The sequence below is a fragment of the Spinacia oleracea genome, chromosome 2 (assembly GCF_020520425.1).
Source record: "Spinacia oleracea cultivar Varoflay chromosome 2, BTI_SOV_V1, whole genome shotgun sequence".
Classification (NCBI taxonomy): Eukaryota; Viridiplantae; Streptophyta; class Magnoliopsida; order Caryophyllales; family Amaranthaceae; genus Spinacia; species Spinacia oleracea.
The window spans coordinates 13,037,257-13,055,800 of record NC_079488.1 but is presented as its reverse complement, the minus strand read 5'-3'; the positions used below and the strand labels follow the sequence as shown (position 1 = coordinate 13,055,800).

At 33.5% G+C, this 18,544-nt stretch overlaps 1 protein-coding gene across 1 annotated transcript; it reads left to right on the top strand.

The window, feature by feature from the left end:
- The first annotated feature begins 6,959 nt into the window (after positions 1–6,959).
- Positions 6,960–18,002, top strand: LOC110798002 (uncharacterized). Its single transcript, XM_056835689.1, has 9 exons — positions 6,960–9,752; positions 9,865–9,924; positions 10,010–10,115; positions 10,168–10,333; positions 16,483–16,535; positions 16,684–16,728; positions 16,826–16,870; positions 16,920–16,971; positions 17,736–18,002. Exons 1-9 carry the CDS (start codon positions 7,136–7,138, stop codon positions 18,000–18,002), a joined length of 3,411 nt encoding a protein of 1,136 aa, XP_056691667.1. The 5' UTR covers positions 6,960–7,135.
- Positions 18,003–18,544: the final 542 nt, after the last annotated feature.

Genomic DNA, 18,544 nt, shown 5'->3' with positions numbered 1-18,544 from the left:
GTATTATTTCTTACTTTGATTTATTATCTTGCTTTAATCATGTTTTCAATAATATTAATTACTTTGTTCATTGATAATATGTGTGAGTAGTCTATTTTCTAGGGTTTTAGGATCCATGAATTAATATGAAGGGATGATTGAATATTGTTGATTGTTGGTATTGTGATTAATTCCTATTGATTGGTTTTATTTACTATGCAATTAGATTTGCGCAGGTTTAATTGTATTAGTCAAGCAATATCAAGTTAAGATTCGAGAGATGCAATTTGATGTTTAGGCTTGTGTCAATAGGTGGAATTAGGATTAATACGTAGCGAGAGCCCGTTAATTCTAAGTCTATGATTAGTATCGATTCGAGAGAGCATGCTAGTCTAATTAATTGCTTTATTGATTATTGTCGATTGTTTATCATCCTGGATTGTTATTCGTTGGTGAACCTATGCCCTAGATCTTTTAATATCTGAATTCTTATTTGTTTAATTATTGTCGTAGTCTTAGTACACAAATCAACCAAACTCTTGTTTCCCAATAGTTGATTAATAGTATAAAGAACGCATGTTTCCCTGTGGATACGATCCCTACTTCCGTTACTATTTTGTTAGTGGACTTAGGTTTATCTTTGACTAGGTGATACAACTTTAGCCTGTCATTGGTGTAGAGTGAAGAAGATGGAGCACGAGGGTGAAGAAGATGGCCAGAGGATGAGGATGAACAGCTGCGCCTGGTGTTTGTTCGTTTTTGTTCTTCGATAAATTAGGGTGTAGTAGTTGAATATGTTTGGCGAGGCACAAGAAAACATTTAAATTCAGAAAGTCTTCATTGCGTCGCAGATTTATAAAGCAGCGACGCAATTGACTTTCTCGTGCTGAAAGATTCATTTGGGTCGTTGCTTTATAAATATGCGGCGCAATTTACACTACATCTGCGTCGCAGATTTACAAATCAGCGACGCAAATGACTTAAAATCACTTTGTTCCCAAGACAAACCGGCATTTGCGTCACACCAAACTAAAACTGTGACGCAATGACAAGTTTGCAGGACAAAATCTATCGATTGTGTCACATGTTTAAATGTGCGAGGTAAATGTGGCGATGCAAAATAACACTTTTCCACTAGTGGTTATTTATAGAAACGGGACGAGTATTAAGGGACGACTTTATAAGGAAAGCGGGACGGATATTAAGGGACGGAGGTAGTACTGTGTAACGATTTTTTTTTATATCAAACGAAGAACAAATTATAACTTATTGTTAGGGAAAGTAATAAGAGGGAGGAGAGAGAAAGGAAGAGAGAGATGGAAGCCAAGAGAGGAAATAACTTGATGAAAATATTTTTTGAAGAACAAATGTTTGGTGTTTAGGAGATAGAGAAAATATTCTCTCTTAAATGCAACATTTTTATTGTGATCTTTCTTTTTTTAGTTGCAACTTTTCTATTTTGACAATTTTATCCACTTAGCTTTACCAAATTATCCTCATCCATACATATTCAATAACCCACCATTTCCCCTAATATACCCAAAAAAAAGGGAGCATGAATGTAACTTACTACCTATCCACTTGCATTACAAAAATTGGATGAAAGTACATATTGCAACTGAAACATAACAAATGAAGTAATATTGCTTGATATTTACAGATGTTGCTAAAAGTACTCCGTATTTAGGAATTGAGAGAATAAGGTTCTATTCTACTGGACATTATTTCAGCTATATTCAATTCAGTTTATTTGAATTTGCTTCTTTTAATTCATCTAAATAAAATTAGAAGAATAGGGCCTATAATACGAGTTAAATCAGGCACGTAATTGGAAGAATCGTGAAATTGGAAATTTGAGGTAAAAAGAAAAGGGTAAACAATTTAAGAAAGAAAGCATTATTTGAGCAGAAAGCAGTAGGATTGACAACATGGTTTTACCAACTTTGCTCTCAAATTCAGGGATCGTTTATTCGTTTGTCCACATGCGGTTAAAAATCACTCCTTTCTGCACATTTTTTATGTTTACTGTAACTTGTAAGAAATTATAGCAATTTTTGTACCTGTTGTCGGTCTTTTTTTTCACCCTTTAATGTTTTCATTTTTCCTATTTTTAAAATATTTACCCATATAAAATTTACATACGTACAGTACATGTTAAGCCTTATTCATTAAATTAATTAATGATTCTTTAAATCGAATTTTTTTTTCTACAAAATTGTAAGAAAATGTGACAAAAACTTTAGTTACGAGCTTTTGCATAACGAATAAATAAAGTATGTTACAAAATATTCAATGTTCATAACACTAAAAAAAATATTAATGAACACAAACATTCAATTTAATCGGGTTAATAAGATGTTAATTCCTTATTAGGTTACTATTCCATATATGTTAATTTTACTATGAGTTACGACACTTTTATTCAATTAAAACAGATGCAAAGAAAGATTAAATAATGTAAATAAAGAGCAGAGATTTAACGTGGTTCACTACCAATGTGTTAGTTACGTCCACATACAGAGGGGAGGAAAGTTTTATTGATCAAGAGGAGTACAGATTACAGAATACGACTAAGTTATGACCTATAGAGTTTATATACTACTTCTTCCGTATTTATTTAAGAGATACACTTGGTCGGGCACGGGTATTAAGAAAAGAATTGAATGAAATAAAGTAATAAAACAAGTGGGGTTGGGTAGTATTTTAATAAGTAAAACAAGTGGGGACCATGTCATTTTAGGGGATTGTGGGTGGGGATGAGGTGTAGATAGATTATTTAATTAGATGGTGGGGTTGATAAGTTACTAAAAATGGCAAGTGTATCTCTTAAATAAATACGGCCGGAAAAGGCAAGTGTATCCCTTAAATAAATACAGAGGGAGTACTCTCTATACAGATGCGGACCGTTGCAGTAAGGGGTTTGACCGATTCAAGACATTATTCTAACATATTCGGATCGAGTTAATTTTAGGCGGTAACACGAGTAACAATAGAGGGCAACATCTGAGTCCTAGTGTCAAATCGGATCATCGATCCGTTACCGTGTCGGGTATAATCAATTTGGATACGAATAAATAATATTTTGTGTTGGGTCATTGTTCTCATATGGATTAATCTTTTTCCAAATCATTGCGATTTTTATCAAATATCAGTTAAATCGGATCAGTTTTAACAGCCTTACTAGTTACTACTAGTCACTATTGAAGTTCACGTGTGTGGTACTATGAGGTAAGGTGAAGGGAGGGGCGTCGAGGTTATCGCCCCCTCTAAAAAATTTCCAAAGAATGCAGAGTCCTCTTCTCTGGGTCTCTGCTAACACTGCAAAAATAAAAAGGCAAAAGTCCACCCCACCACAGCAGCACTACAACTCACACCACCACCAAATTTGTCAGTCCAGTAACTTTGTGTATGTGTGTCTAACTGTGTTCTTGCAGAGCACATTTTTCCATTTCTTATGTCACTTACCCATCATTCTTTTTTTCTTTTCTTTTTTACTACCTCTGTCCTAAAAGATTATCCTGTATTTAACTATAGAATTTTCTTTTAAAACCGTTGTTATTCTAAATTTTATTTAAATACAAGAAAACTCTGTATTGAATAGAGCTAAATTGAATTAAACTGAACTGAACTGAACTGAACTGAATGAAACTGAATATAATTAAAGTAAATTGAATAGAGCTGCTGAACTAAACTGAAGTAAACTGCATGAAGCTGAACATAATAGAACTGAACTAGATGGAGCTAAACTGAACTAAACTAAACTAAACTGAACTTAGCTGACCTGAATAAATCTGAGCTAATTGAATTGAGTTGAAATAAAGTCTAAAAGAACATTGCTTAAGTTATTATGAAAATATGCATTCTGACTAATCCAACAACATTTTTCATAATAACATTTGATATTTATATACGGATAAAAAATTCAAGTCGTCAAACTTAGTACTTTTAAATAGTGACTTTTCTTACTTATGAGTTATGATACATGTAATAAAAACGGATGGAGTATATAAATAGTGTCAAAGTCAAAGTGATACATGTAACAAAAACGGATGGAATATATGTTAAATAGTAACTTTTCTTATTTGCTCTCCCTCTCCAACACTTCTTATGAGCTCGCTTTACCAGCATTTTTATACATTCACCCAATTATTAATAGAGTGGTTTTTTTTTTACGGGACAATCTTTTAAAAACGAAGATAGTACCATTTCTTACAACCTTTGTACCAATAATTCTCGATCACCAACCACTTTTTTTTTTTACCAAAAAAAAAAAACTGTTACTCTGAAATTATGCAGCTCAATAATACTAGCAGCAACTGTAGTAAATGGCCAACCTACGTCTTAAATGTCATGTCTCTTACATTTCTTATTGCACTGTTTTTTCTTCCTACTCTTTCTTCACTCACTCACTCACTCGCTCACTCAATTGTTTTGTCAGAAAACCACACCACACTCATCTCTCGACACTTCTAGACTGTTCGGCTAACTTGTTCTCCATATAACACTACTGGTAAGTACTAGTACTACGTACAAGCGATTGAGCGAGGCTATAGAGCTAGCTATAGAGCAAGTTAGACCCCGTTCTTTTAGACTTTATTTCAGTTTCATTCAGTTTATTTTAGCTCAACTCAGCTCTATTCAGTTCAGTTAAAGTTCACATTCAGTTTATTTTAGTTCAACTCAGCTCTATTCAGTTCAGTCCAGTCCAGTTCAACTACATTCAATTCAGAGAAATAAAGTTCAAAAGAACAAGGCGTTAGTCATTTTCGTATTCTACAATGTCTTTTTTTATTTTTATTTTTTTTCAAATTTTCTTTATTTGCCTCTACCAACCAGTACATGTTTGCCTATTTCTTGTCACTTTCCATTGTTGCCTAAACTTATAACTGCACAATTTATTACATTCTTTTTAGATGTCTATATTTACTTAAGAGTTCTCTTCATTCTTTTTTCCTCTTCCTTTTCTCATCTACTAGGAAGAGTGAATTGAATGTCTACTGGCGGCTCGGGCTCAGGCTCGGGCCCGGGCCCGGGTACCATGGTCCAGTCGCTACCGCCGCCACGGCCCAAGTCACCACCGGATTTGTATGGGAGGCGAAGGGAGATGGTTAGACTTCAAGTGCTTGAGAGGGAAAAAAGTTTACTTGAGGTTAGTAATTAAGTATGTAAGTTGTTCATGATAATTAATTAAGTTTACTTGAGGTTAGTAAGTATGTAAATTCATGCTAATTAAGTTTGGTAATTAAGTAATTTGTTAATGCTAATTAAGTTTACTTGAAACTGATTAAGTTGTTCTATATATCTTATTAGAAACTTCAACTCAATGCATGAACATCGTTTCATGTAATATAAGAGGTACAAGTTTAAAATGATGATTGATGAAGTGGGCTTCAACTTTTTTTTAAAATTTCTTTTTCCCTTTTAATTATTGATTCCCTACCATAAATTTCTAGGCCTTATTTGAGGAAACCTTAATTAGTCCAAAAGAAATAAACAAGTACTTCTCTATGTTCTTTTTGGTAAACAATTGTCTCTACTTCTCATTTCATCACATGGGTTTCTTTAATGTACACTAGATCTAAATGCAAACATGTTCAAAAATTCATAAGACATGCTTGCACATGACAATTATTTTAAAAGAAAAAATAAGATACAAAAAGGATGTTTTAATTGGAGCATTGGACATCAAACTAAACTTTTTAAGAATCTATGAGTCAAAAATAAAAGGGTACCTATCAATGAGGTATTGACCACTGTATACGATATGTCTCAGGTTCGAATCTCCGCCCCCATTTGTAATTTATGTTTCATTCACACACACCAAAAAGAAAAATAACTTTATTAAGAATAAAAATGGAAACATTATTGTTTGTGTTCAAGATTTGATAGGATAATGTACCTCTTGATTTGGGTATTTTACTCTTCTTATGGCATGAATTTCCTTATTAGAGTGTCACAAACTAAAATAGAGTTCTTTTTATTAATTACTCCGTAGAATGGATTATGTCTTGCCTTTTTTGGGCCTACAAAATAGTAGGATTGGACTTAGGATTTTGATCTTTGCCCAAATCTTTTAAAGTGGCTACTGAAATTGTTGCCTTGAATCAATTTTTTTTGATTATTTGTAGCGGTGGGGACGTGGGGTGTAGTTTTCTTTAACTTTCGAGTTTGAAAGCTTGAGAATTTTCACCATACAGTCTTGTTTTACGAACCAAGACTGTTTTTTGGCACTATGCGTTCTTAAAATACAAACAGGCCCGGCCATAAGGAGGTCTGGTCGGACCTACAGCACCGGGCCCAAAATTTTGGGGGCCCATTTTTTTTTTTTAAAACCGGTTTTAAAGTTAAAAAAAAAAAAGAAAAATTAGCATCTTCCTTCTAACTTCCCTCCCGCAGTCCCGTGATTCCAGTGAAGTTCTTCCTCAAAATCTCAAAACTCAATAACTCTTCAAATTCTCTCTCCTTCCCATTCTTTGATTTCCCAAAAATCAGTCAATTAGATAATTAATTTCCTTAATTATCTCTCCTAAAAACCGAATTCTTCTCCTACAATTATGAAAAAATTACCGTTCATCTTCGTTTTCAGATCTATCAATCAATTCAATTCATTTTCTGAGAATACCCACCCAAATTCGTGGTGTTCAACGGACAAATTTCATATATTTATATATGAATCAAGATTCAAGATCTATTCATCTACAATTTCGAATTCTTTTCAATTCAAAGTTTCGAATTCTTTTCAATTCAAAATTTCGAATTCTTTTCAATTCAAAAGAGGGGAATTGACGAATTGGGGAAATTCGGATGAGCTTTGTGAATTTGGAAGCCGGGCCCGAAGGCTGAAGCATCTGCAGGAACTCAGGAAGGCAATTTCGGATTTCTTCTTTTAATCTTTTTCTTCCGTTAATTCGTTCTTCGTTTGGCAAGGAATCCAGGTTATATCTTTCTGACTTTCTTTAATTCTTTCGTTCTTCGTTCTTGGGTTCTTAATGATTTTAATCTTTTATATTTTTATAATTTTATTGCTATAATTTTATGTATTTTTGAATTGTTGTTTGATTTTTCAATGCTGAAATATTTAATATTGTATTTGTAATTGTTAAATTGTAGTTATTCACTTATTTTATTTAAGTTTTCAATTATTGAATTATCAATTATGCCTCCTAAAATCAGGAAACATAAATCTGGTTCTGAAAAACGTAAATGGAAAAAAAGAATGGAAGAGTTAGATTTGTCTCTAAGAGGATCTCTGGATAAGTTTGTTGTAAGGGAACCACCTGTAGAGAATGAAAATAATATTGGTGGACCTAGTGGTATAGAGCAGCAGAATGTAGAAACTTTAAATGAAAATGATAATTGTGCTAATGGAAATGATGGTGATGATGTGCTTTTAAACGAAAACCATAGTGTTGGTGGAGATGAAAATAATGAATCTGATCATAATCATCCTATCGACAATGAAATGGACCTTGAAAATGAAAATAATGATGGTGGGAATAATGTGGATGATAATGTGAGGCAAGAAAACAATGCAAACCAATCTGAATTTTTTTACACAGTAGATATATTTGATCCGAGAAATTGGGATGGCCTTGATTCTAAAATGATTGATATTTTGGCAGTCAAAGGTCCTAAAAGAGATTTGTCCTTTGATAAAGGTCCCAAAGATAGATTATCTAAGCGATTTTCTGCAACTTTATACTATAGAGTCTTATCTAATGGAGAGAAATGCGATAGAGAGTGGCTTGTTTATTCGAAAGAGCTTGATAAATGTTTTTGTTTTTGTTGCAAATTGTTTAAAAAAGGTTATGGAAGAAGTCAATTAACTAATGAAGGTTTTGGGGATTGGACACATGTTAGTATAAGACTAAAAGAGCATGAAACAAGTCCTGAGCATTTTAAGAACATGGGAATTTGGTATGATTTGCGTCTGAGGTTGCAAAAGAATGAGACTATTGATAAAGTCGCTCAAAAACAACTTAATAAAGAAAAAGAACATTGGAAAAAAGTTATACAAAGAATCATTGCAATTACAAAATTTCTGGCAAAATATAATTTAGCATTTCGTGGTACAAATGAGCGACTATATCAAAGTAATAATGGAATTTTCTTGGGATTTGTTGAAACGTTGGCAGAATTTGATCCTGTTATCCAAGAGCATGTTCGGCGTATTACTAACGATGAAATCCATGTTCATTATCTTGGCCATAACATCCAAAATGAGTTAATACGTTTGCTTGGTTCTGCAATCAAATCTGAAATTATCAAGAAAGTTAAACAAGCAAAGTATTTCTCTGTTATTCTTGATTGTACTCCTGATATTAGCCACCAAGAGCAAATGTCTTTAATAATAAGATATGTTGATGTTTTTTCAAAACCCATGATTATTGAAGAGTCTTTTTTAGGATTCCTAATTGTGAATGACACAAGTGGTCAAGGGCTTTTTGATGTTTTACAAAAAGAGTTGAAAGATCTTGGTCTTGACATAGATAATGTGCGTGGACAAGGTTATGATAATGGAGCTAATATGAAAGGAAAACATCAAGGAGTACAAAAGAGACTTTTAGATATAAATCCTAGAGCTTTTTATACTCCTTGCGGTTGCCATAGTCTAAACTTGTTGCTATGTGATATGGCTAATACTTGTGGTAAAGCTAGGGATTTTTTTGGGATCATTCAACGAATTTATACGATATTTGCAAATTCCACAAAAAGGTGGAAAATTTTGAAAGATAATGTTAAAGGATTGACTCCTAAGTCTTTATCATCCACTCGTTGGGAAAGTCGTGTTGATAGTGTTAAAGCCATTAGATTTCAAATGATTGATATACGTGAAGCTTTACTCCAAGTAGCAGAAGAAACCACTGATTATGATAACAAAGGATTGAGTGAAGCTAAATCTTTAGCAGAAAATGAGCTTTGTGATTTTGAGTTTTTGGTAGCAATAGTTATTTGGTATGAAATACTATATGCTGTTAACTTGGTTAGTAAAAATTTACAATCGGATGATATGCTACTTGATGTTGCTATTGAAAAAATAAAGGGCTTGGCTTCTTTTTTTGAGAAATATAGAGAAACGGGTTTTAATGATGCCCTTAACACTGCCAAGGAGATTGCTCTTGAGATGAATGTTGATCCTGTTTTTCCTCAAAAACGTGAAATTCGTAGAAAACGTTTTTTTGATGAGAATCCAGATGATGCACCATCTGTTTCACAATCTGCAGAGGAGTCATTTAGAGTAAATTATTTCTTATTCATTATTGATCAAGCCATTGTTTCTCTTAAGAGGAGATTTGAGCAATTTCAAGAATATGAAAATCTATTTGGCTTTCTATTTACTTCTTATAAGTTGCAGTCACTTGATGATGAAAGTTTGAAGTCATGTTGTGCTAACTTTGTAATTGCACTTGAGGATAATAGTGGGCAATCTGATATTAATGGGGACGAACTGTATGTCGAGTTAAGGTTACTTAGAGAATTTTTGCCTCGACAAAACATGGGACCATTAGATATCTTAATGTTCTTGAAAGGTCATGATTTTTTTCCTAACACATTTGTTGCATACAGAATTTTGTTGACTGTACCTGTCACCGTTGCATCGGCCGAGAGAAGTTTTTCCAAATTGAAGTTGTTGAAGTCATATATGCGATCTACGATGACACAAGAAAGACTCAATGGATTGGCGATGATGGCAATTGAGAACGATATTTTGGAAACAATTGATTATGAAGATATAATTGATGATTTTGCTTCAAAGAATGTTAGGCGAATGTGTCTTTTTAAGTAATAAAAGATCAATGTCTTTGGTTTAATGGTTTTGTTGAGATGTTATCATTAATAATAACTTAGTTTTAATTAGCTTTGTCTTTGGTTTTGTTGCTTTAGATTCTGGTTTAGTTTTTGGTCTTGGTCTCTGGTTTGCTCAGGCCAATCTGTTGTTGTTGTGTAGGCCAGTTGTGTTGGATAGTTCTGTTGGATAGTTGTGTTGGATGGTTCTGTGTAGGAAATTTGCATTTGTGTTGTTGTGCAGGCCTCTTGTTCAGTGTTCCTGTTGTGCAGGCTGCCACTCTGCCAGGCTTACTGCAGACCAGTGTCTGCTCATCTGCTGCTTGCACTGCTCATCTGCTGCCTGACTGGTGCACAGGCTGCCTGATTGGTCTTTGTTGTTGCTGTGCTCTACTGCCGCAGTGCTGACTGCCTGCTCTTTGCTCTGCTGATTGCTTGGTCTGCAATGCTGCTTGCTCGGCTAACTGTTGAGTGTTTGCTTTGTTTGTGCTGCTGCGGGCTCTACAACTCAACTGCTGTGATGCGTGCTCTACTGCAGTACTGTTGTGCTGCGTGTGCTGCGTGTGCTGTTGGCTACTGCCTACTGCAGTGCTGCTTCCTCTATTGGCTACTGCTGGGTGTTCTGTTGCATGCTTTTTTTTTTTTTTGAGACTGCAATTCCATGTTTTGCATTAATTGGATAGTTTAGTGTTTTGCAGAATGTAGTAAACTGTACAATGAAGACTACAGTTTAGTGTCTTGCATTGATTGGATATTGTTTTGCATTTTCTTGTGTAATAAAAACACGGAGTACGTCTTATTTACAAAATAAATAAATAAATAATGCTTATAGTTAATAATTGCGCTAAAAAATTTTTTTTTAGGGGCCTCATATGAGCTTCGTTGATAAGCTTAGCACCGGGCCACCAAATTGCCGGAGCCGGCCCTGAATACAAATATGTACGTAAAGAAATAATTTTGATTGTATCATGCACAAGGTACAACTGATTGTAGGTATAAAGTTATTTAAAATCTCACATCCTAATGCGCGGGTGCAAATTAAGGTTCGATATCTAATTCGTACTTACATAGTACATCAAATTCCTTTTTGTATAGCATTTTAGATTTTATATCCAAACCACAAATTTACATAATTAGTAGAGTGAAGAAAATCCAAGTTAAAAGACAATTAACATTTTGGTAGAAAATGATGTTAAACATAGTAGATTTTACGGATTACAGAGTACTTCGGTTGTTTTTTGTTTTTTTTTTTTTAAAAAAAAAAAAATTAACCAATTTGGGTGAAGGAGGGAAACAATAATTACCGGAGAAAATGAAAGCAAATAAGACAAAATAGGGGGACAAAATCTTACTTCAAAATGTTAAGGGGTATCAATACTAGGCTAAGATCGAGGGTCTGGTAAGATAGGTCTGATGTTCAAATCCCTCACTCCTATTTGTACTTTGTATTGGCCTTGTGGCTAATTAATTACACCCTAGAAAAAATATTGTTAAGTACAATCAAGTTGTAATCTCCGATTACCGATAAGGTCTGAACACGTTGGCAAAGATTAATGGTTTGTACGGAGTAATTGACAGTACTAGGCCCCGGGTTCGAATCTATGATACCCATTTGTAGTCTTCAATGCCCTTATTAAAAACAAAAAATTATTTTACGCCAAACCAATCAGAGTCTTAACTGCCCCGATAAAATCTCCGTTTTCCGGGGACATTTATATTTGTTACATGAGAGGTTGTGTGCACGAAGCAAGGGGTATGGAATAGTTTCATACCCTGGGCTTTCATTGGTTGTTTTCACAAAAGCAACCCCACATGAGATTTAAATTTAAATCTAAAATAGCAACACTACATGAAATTATTCAATTTAAACCAATCACAACCCAGGGTATGAAACTATTCCATACCGAGGGGTGAAACAATACTTGATTTTGTTTGTTTTTTTTGGGGTTTGAAGAAACTGTTTTACAATAGTAACCTGATAATTCCCTGGACAAAAGCTCGAAATCTGCATCTCTGGCTCTCTGCTAAAACATTTTTGATTGTTTCTTTTTATGGCTAAAAATATGAATTAAAATGTCAGTATGTCATCCTACTAAAGTAAAACAAATATCCCTGAAAACGAAGGCTGTTGCATCTTCTTTTTTTTTGGTTGAATTTTTTTGAATGGACGTGTGAAACAAGAGTTGCAGATTTTTACGTTTTTTTTTTTTTTAATAATTCAGCTACCTGAATATTTGACTTTACTCTGACCTTTTTTTTTTGTTTGTTTGTCTGGTTTGATATGGTCTGCTTTGAATGTTTTCTGCCGGTGAATTTGTTTTTCCTGGTTTGGTATAGTATAATTTATCGGGTGTGATTTAAATTTAAGTATTCTTTCCGTACTTTTTTAAGAGTTACATGTTGTCATGCACAATTATCTAGAAAGGAGAGTTCAATGTAAGATAATACAATAAAGTAAATGAGGTAGGAGGAATAAACAAATAAAAAAAAAAGATAACGAGAAAAGTATTTTTAATCAAATTAAGAAGAGGGAGTTTTATTGTAGTAGTGGTCTAATAGGAAAATAAAATATACTCCGTACTTGAGGAGTGTGGTAAAAAACTTGTCAAAAATACAAATGTAACCTCTAAATAAATACGTAGTACGATCGAAAGTGTATACGTAACCCCTAAAATAAATACGGAGGAGGTAAGAAGAAGAATACGGAGGGAGTTGCTTACTCCCTTCTTGTTGTATTAAGTGTTGCACTTTGAGCAACATATATTTTTTATTTGTTAAAATAGTATGCTAAGTGAAGTAAGTAGTTTATCTATTACATTACTGGTCTTTTATGCATGCGATGCATATGAATATAAAAAACAGGTTTGTGTTATTACATCTAAACCTAAAATAACATGTTAAAAATATAATATAAATGCGATACGTGCGAATATAAGAAACGTCTAAGTTAGATATAGCTGAATGCATATAAATAAATTGATTAAAATGGTAAAAAATTATTTACGGGGCTATATTGATTAAAATGCTTTTTTGGATTTTTCTATTGGGTATGTTGTCATTATATTCTCTATTTTATGAGTGTGGAGGGTATTTTAGTAATCCAAGGGGGACACCAAAAGTAGATTTACAATAATAAACTCAGTTCTTTGCTTATATAATAGAGATACTAAAACATACATCAGGAATGACATGTAATTTCCTGGTTCAAAAAATTTCGGCTATTTCCTAAAAAACATATCTACTTTGCTAATTTATTTTATTTTCTCCCCTTTTGTATAAACTGCTATGTCTGGAAAAAAAAAACGAAATATAAGATTATAAAATATTACAATATCAAACGATTTTGTTAATGTTTAGTGAAATCGACATATTAATTGTAGAAAATAGATTTACCCAATATTTGGGTAAATTAGCATATTAACCATGTCAAATATTTTGGTCAAATTATCATTTTCAACATCTAAAATATATAATACCTATTAAGAAAAGAAATTCATATTAAATGATTAAATGAGTACGAATTTATAACACATTAGCTTTAACAAAACTTGATTATAAAAAATATGGTCAAATAATAATCTAGTTATTTACAAAGTAGATTGTTGGAAATTTGTATATTGTGAAAAGATATGGTCCAATGGGCTTGGGAAAGACCTTCGTAGAAAGTACCCCATAAGCGGTTGTGTATAGATGTAACATCGGCCTTATTTGGTAAATAGCCTTTTGCCGGCCCTTAAGTTTTTTATAAATAAAATGAAAATGTTTATTTGAAAGAAGTTTAATTATAATTAACCTTTGTCATATTCGACTTAGGCCTGTTTAGTTCACCTTATTTCAGAACCCTATTACTTATTTCAGATTTAATCAGATCAGACTAGACCAGACTAAATCAGATTAGATCAATCAGATCAGAAAAAATAAGTTCAGATCAGATCACAAAAAATAAGTTGAGATTAGATCAGATCAGATCAGATCAGGACATAACAGATTATTATTATTATTTTTTATTTTATTATTATTATTATAATCAAATGCTAATAAAGTCAAATATTTTACAAATAATTAGTGGGAAGCCGAGATACAATCTGGGCCCCCACTCCTCTAGCTATAGCAAATTATTATTATTATTATTATTATTATTATTATTATTATTATTATTATTATTATTATTATTATTATTATTATTATTATTGGTATATATTTATATCATTTTTATTATTACTATTATTTTATTCCTATTATTGCTTCAATAAAAAAAAGAATGTTGTTGTCGGTGCAATTAAAAACTATTATTTAAGGCATAAAAAATATTAACAAAATATTCAAATCCATCATGTCCAAATTAAAACCATTAAGTCCAGAGCAGAAACGACATGATCAGATCATGTCCATATCAGAAAATTTGTGTTTGAAATTTTTAACCAGTTTGAATTTGAAATTCAAAAATTAATATATTTCTTTAATTCGTCACTTCTCTATTAATTTTTGAATTTCAAATTCAAATCTGGTTGAAAATTTCAAACCAAAATTTTCAAAATTTGGAAAGGGACCCAATTTTTTCGGCTAATCAAAAGATGCCACATCATTCTGTATATTTGGCCCACATAAGAAAATCATGTACAATCAGAACCGTTCCTCATGTACAATCCTTGCCGAACCAATATGTTCACATCAGAACTGATTTGTACAGATCTAGTCCAGATCAAAAGCGATATTTCCAGTTAAGAACTGGTGAAGATATCAACTCTGTACAAATTGTGTTCATATCAGAATTGATCTGCTGAGATCATGTACAGACGATAACTGATCTGTCCAGATCTGTACAGATCATGTCCAGATATGTACAAATCATGTCCAGATCAGAACTGATCGTACAGATCATATCATATCAGAACTGATCTTTATAGATCATGTCCATATCAAAACTGATCTGTACAAATCATGTCCAGATCAGAATTGATATACAAAGATCATGTCCTGATCAGAACCGATCTTTTCAGATCAGAACCAATCTGTCCAGATCAAAACTCATACATGTAGATCAAAACCCATATACTTGGATTGATCCATCTAGATCATGCCTAAATCTGTACTGATTTGTTAAAATCAAGTCCATATCAAAACCCATATATCCAAATCATGTCCAAATTTGAATCGATCTATGTCGACCATAAACGACCTGTCCAAATCATGTCCAAATCATAACTTGTTTGTACATATCATGTCCAGTTTATGTCCAGATCAAAACTTCTTTGTATAGATCATGTCCAGATCTGTACTAATCATATTGATATTATAACCGATCTGTCCAAATCATATCTAGATCAGAACCAAATTTGTACATATCATCCTCAAGTCAAAATAGGTATGTACAGATCATATCTAAGTCATAATTGATATGTCCAGATCATAAGCGATCTAGTTAGATCATGTCTAGGTCTATCTAATATAAGGAATAGTTAAGTCATGAGCAAAGTAAAAAAAAATTGTGTAACATTTATTTTACACATTAAGTAATTTAATATTAATAAATGTAGTTTTTTGTTTAAACTTAATTCTGAAAAATTTGATCAGATCAGACCAGAACAGTCCTGATCAGATCAGAGCAGACCAGTCCAGATCAGATTAGAAAAAGTAATTTCAGATCAGATCAGAAAAAATGAGTTTAGATCAGACCAGATCAGATCAGGAGAAATAAGGTGAATTAAACGGGGCCTTACTTTGTTTATTTTTTATTTGAAAAAAATATTTTGTTTGAAAAAAGTTTTATTTGTGCGTGAAAATGTTTGAAAAAAAACTTGTTTTTTCTGAACATTTCTTAACTTAGTCTGATTTTATTTATACCTCCATCAACCTTTAACTATGTTAAACATGTGCTCTTGCAGTAAATATTTAATTTTTAAATATATCATGGGGGGCATGACCCCCATCACCCCCCCAATTCTGTCCCTGGGCATTTACTATTTAAACATATAAGAGCATGTACATTGGTTGACTCTTCAAAAGAGCTTTTGGAGGAGTCTCCACTCTCTTTCTCTACAACTATCTCTATACAAAGATACACTCAAAAATTCATTCATAAAAACACTCAACATTGGTTGGTTACTCAAGTGAGCTCTCCAACTCTTTTTAACTATTTTGGTGGTTCATAATTAATTGTCTTTTTAACCAAAATTATTTTCCACTTTTCAAAGTTACTTCCCACTTTTCAACAAGAATCAACTCTTGGAGGGCTCTTGGCAAGAGCTACCTTGAAATAGCTCTCCATGAAGAGCTATTTAAGAACCACTCAAGATCCTCAATGTTGGCCAAAAGATAGTTCTTGTTGGAAAGCTACTTGGAGAGCCACTCCACCAAGAGCCCCAATGTACATGTTATAACAATAGAAGAAAACCAACAGAAGTTGGTGGGGAACTCCAAATCACAAAGTCGAACCCCATCAATTGCGAAATACTTGGAAGAGGCTCAAGCGAAAAACCACGTAGCTGGTTGGCTAACTTGTGATAGGCGTTGGTTCAGTAAACAATGAGCTTCTTTTCGTATATTGCTTGTCTATCGTTGCTTCATCTTGTATAGCCTACTTGGCTATTATTGCTTCATTTACCGTAAAATATGGACCTCTCTAAATTCTTTCTTGTTTAAACCCAGCTAATGGTACACGTGAGTACATGACTATCAATGCTTCAACCTTTTCATTAAAAGTTGTATTGTATACAGGAGGAGTTGAAATTCGCAAACCGTCTTCAACCTGCTTCCCGATGCTGCAAAGAGTATGCATGGTTTTGCAATAGCCTAATTACTGTATATCATCTGTTTTTTTTTTAAACCTTAAAGCATATATAATCTAACATTTTCAACCTTCGTCTAAATTACTTTCTGCATATGTATATATACATCTTACCTGATTTTTTTTGGCAGGATTGCTGATTTTGTCGCAGCAAATGCAGATCCATTGGTTCCAACGTAAGACAGTTTAAATATACGAAAATGTTTATTAACTTGCAAATACTCTTAGTTTCATTACTTGATGGCTTAATGTATGTTGTACTCGTATTTGCAGAAATCGAAAAGTTGGCAAGTCTTGCCATCTATGGAAGTGGCTCTGGTATGTTCTCACTCTATGTTGTCTATTCTCAGCTCAATGCATTATGCAGTTGGTTTAAGATCATGGGAAATCTATTAGCCTTGTTCTCTTCACCTGATGTGGTCTGATTTTTACTTTTTTAGTTCCTGGTCTGGTCTCGTCTGATCTCAATGTTTTTTGAAAGTATTTTTTGCTTTTTCTAATTGATCTAATAAGCAATAGTTAAGCTTGATTTTTCCCCACCATGTCATTTTGATTAGGAGATTTGGGAGTAAATCATTCATCAACTTTGTAAAGGAAAAAGGAGGGACAAACAGAATTGCTAATACTTCATTTTGTAACACTTTTGACCACCATTTTCTTTCTCTTGTTTTACTAAAGTAAAGTTTTTTATTCATGTTAATCATGTGATAATTTTCCCCCACCAAAAAAGAAGAAAAGAAAACTTGGTTAAAGATCTAAATCATTAAGCAACTTCTGGCCTTTTGATTGCATAATAAAGAGGATTCTTCACAGCTATGTTACCCGGACTAGGATACCCCATGTCAGACACGGGTCCATATCTAAGTGTCCGACACGACTGTTTTGTGAAAAAATTGTATGACTTTGGTCCTAAGTGAAGTGACCAAGTAGACACTTTAATGAGTATTTGAGGTAAAATGAAGAGTCCAGTTAACCGTTGTGAACTTTACAGTCCAAGTGAACATCTTTAATGAATCGAGAATATGAGGAGTTACCTTAATCGTGTTTTGAGAACTTCCTTCAATGTAATGAATTTGCAGCGGGTCTTCATGCTTCAAGTTATCATGGATTTGCTGCTGTACCGGTTGCACCAGCTGCACTTTTCATCTCAAAGCACCAAAATGCTGTTCGTGTCACTTAAAAGACTGCAGCTCGTGCATCACCTGTTCGTTACCAAAGTGGTGCTGTTCGTGCAGCAATCCTTGCTCCTGCCTCTGTGCCAAGAACCCATGCCGTGGTTGCTTCAGTTGCGGAAGCTGCACAAACTGCTGCAGTTGTGGTAAGTGCACAAACTGCTGCAGTTGTGGTAAGTGCACAAACTGCTGCAGTTGCGGAAGCTGCAAAAATTGCTGCAGTTGCGGAAGCTGCACGAACTGCTGCAGTTGTAGTGGAAATAGTTGCAGTTGTTTGAAGTCACTTTCGTGCCTCGACTGCTGTAGCTGTGAGTGTAAATGTTCTTGCCCTAGATGCCCAACTTGTTCAGGGTTGTGCAATTGTTCTTGTCCTAAATGCCCTTCATGTTCCCAGATTTGCAATTCTTGTTTAAGCTGTTTAGGCTGTATAACGAATTGTTGCTGCTGTATATGCTCTTAGCTAGCTTCTATTGATATTGTGAACATGAAGTTCTTTGTTCGTTCCCAACTTCAACTTATTCTTATTGCTTATTAGACCCGGTCAAAAAAATCAAACCAGACCAGAAAAAGCAAAAAGCACTCGCGGAAAACAAACAGACCAGATCGGAAACTAAAAAAATCATACTAGATCAGGTAAAAAGAACAAGACCTTAATCATAGAAAAAGTTAATCTGTCCATATAATCGTAGGCCAACGTAGGCCAAATCATGAAGTATACAAATTTAATTTGTCCATAGTCCATACAATTACAAGCCAACGTATTCTTATTGCTAGTTAAATCAAACCAAATCAAATCAGAATAAGCAAAAAGCACTCACAA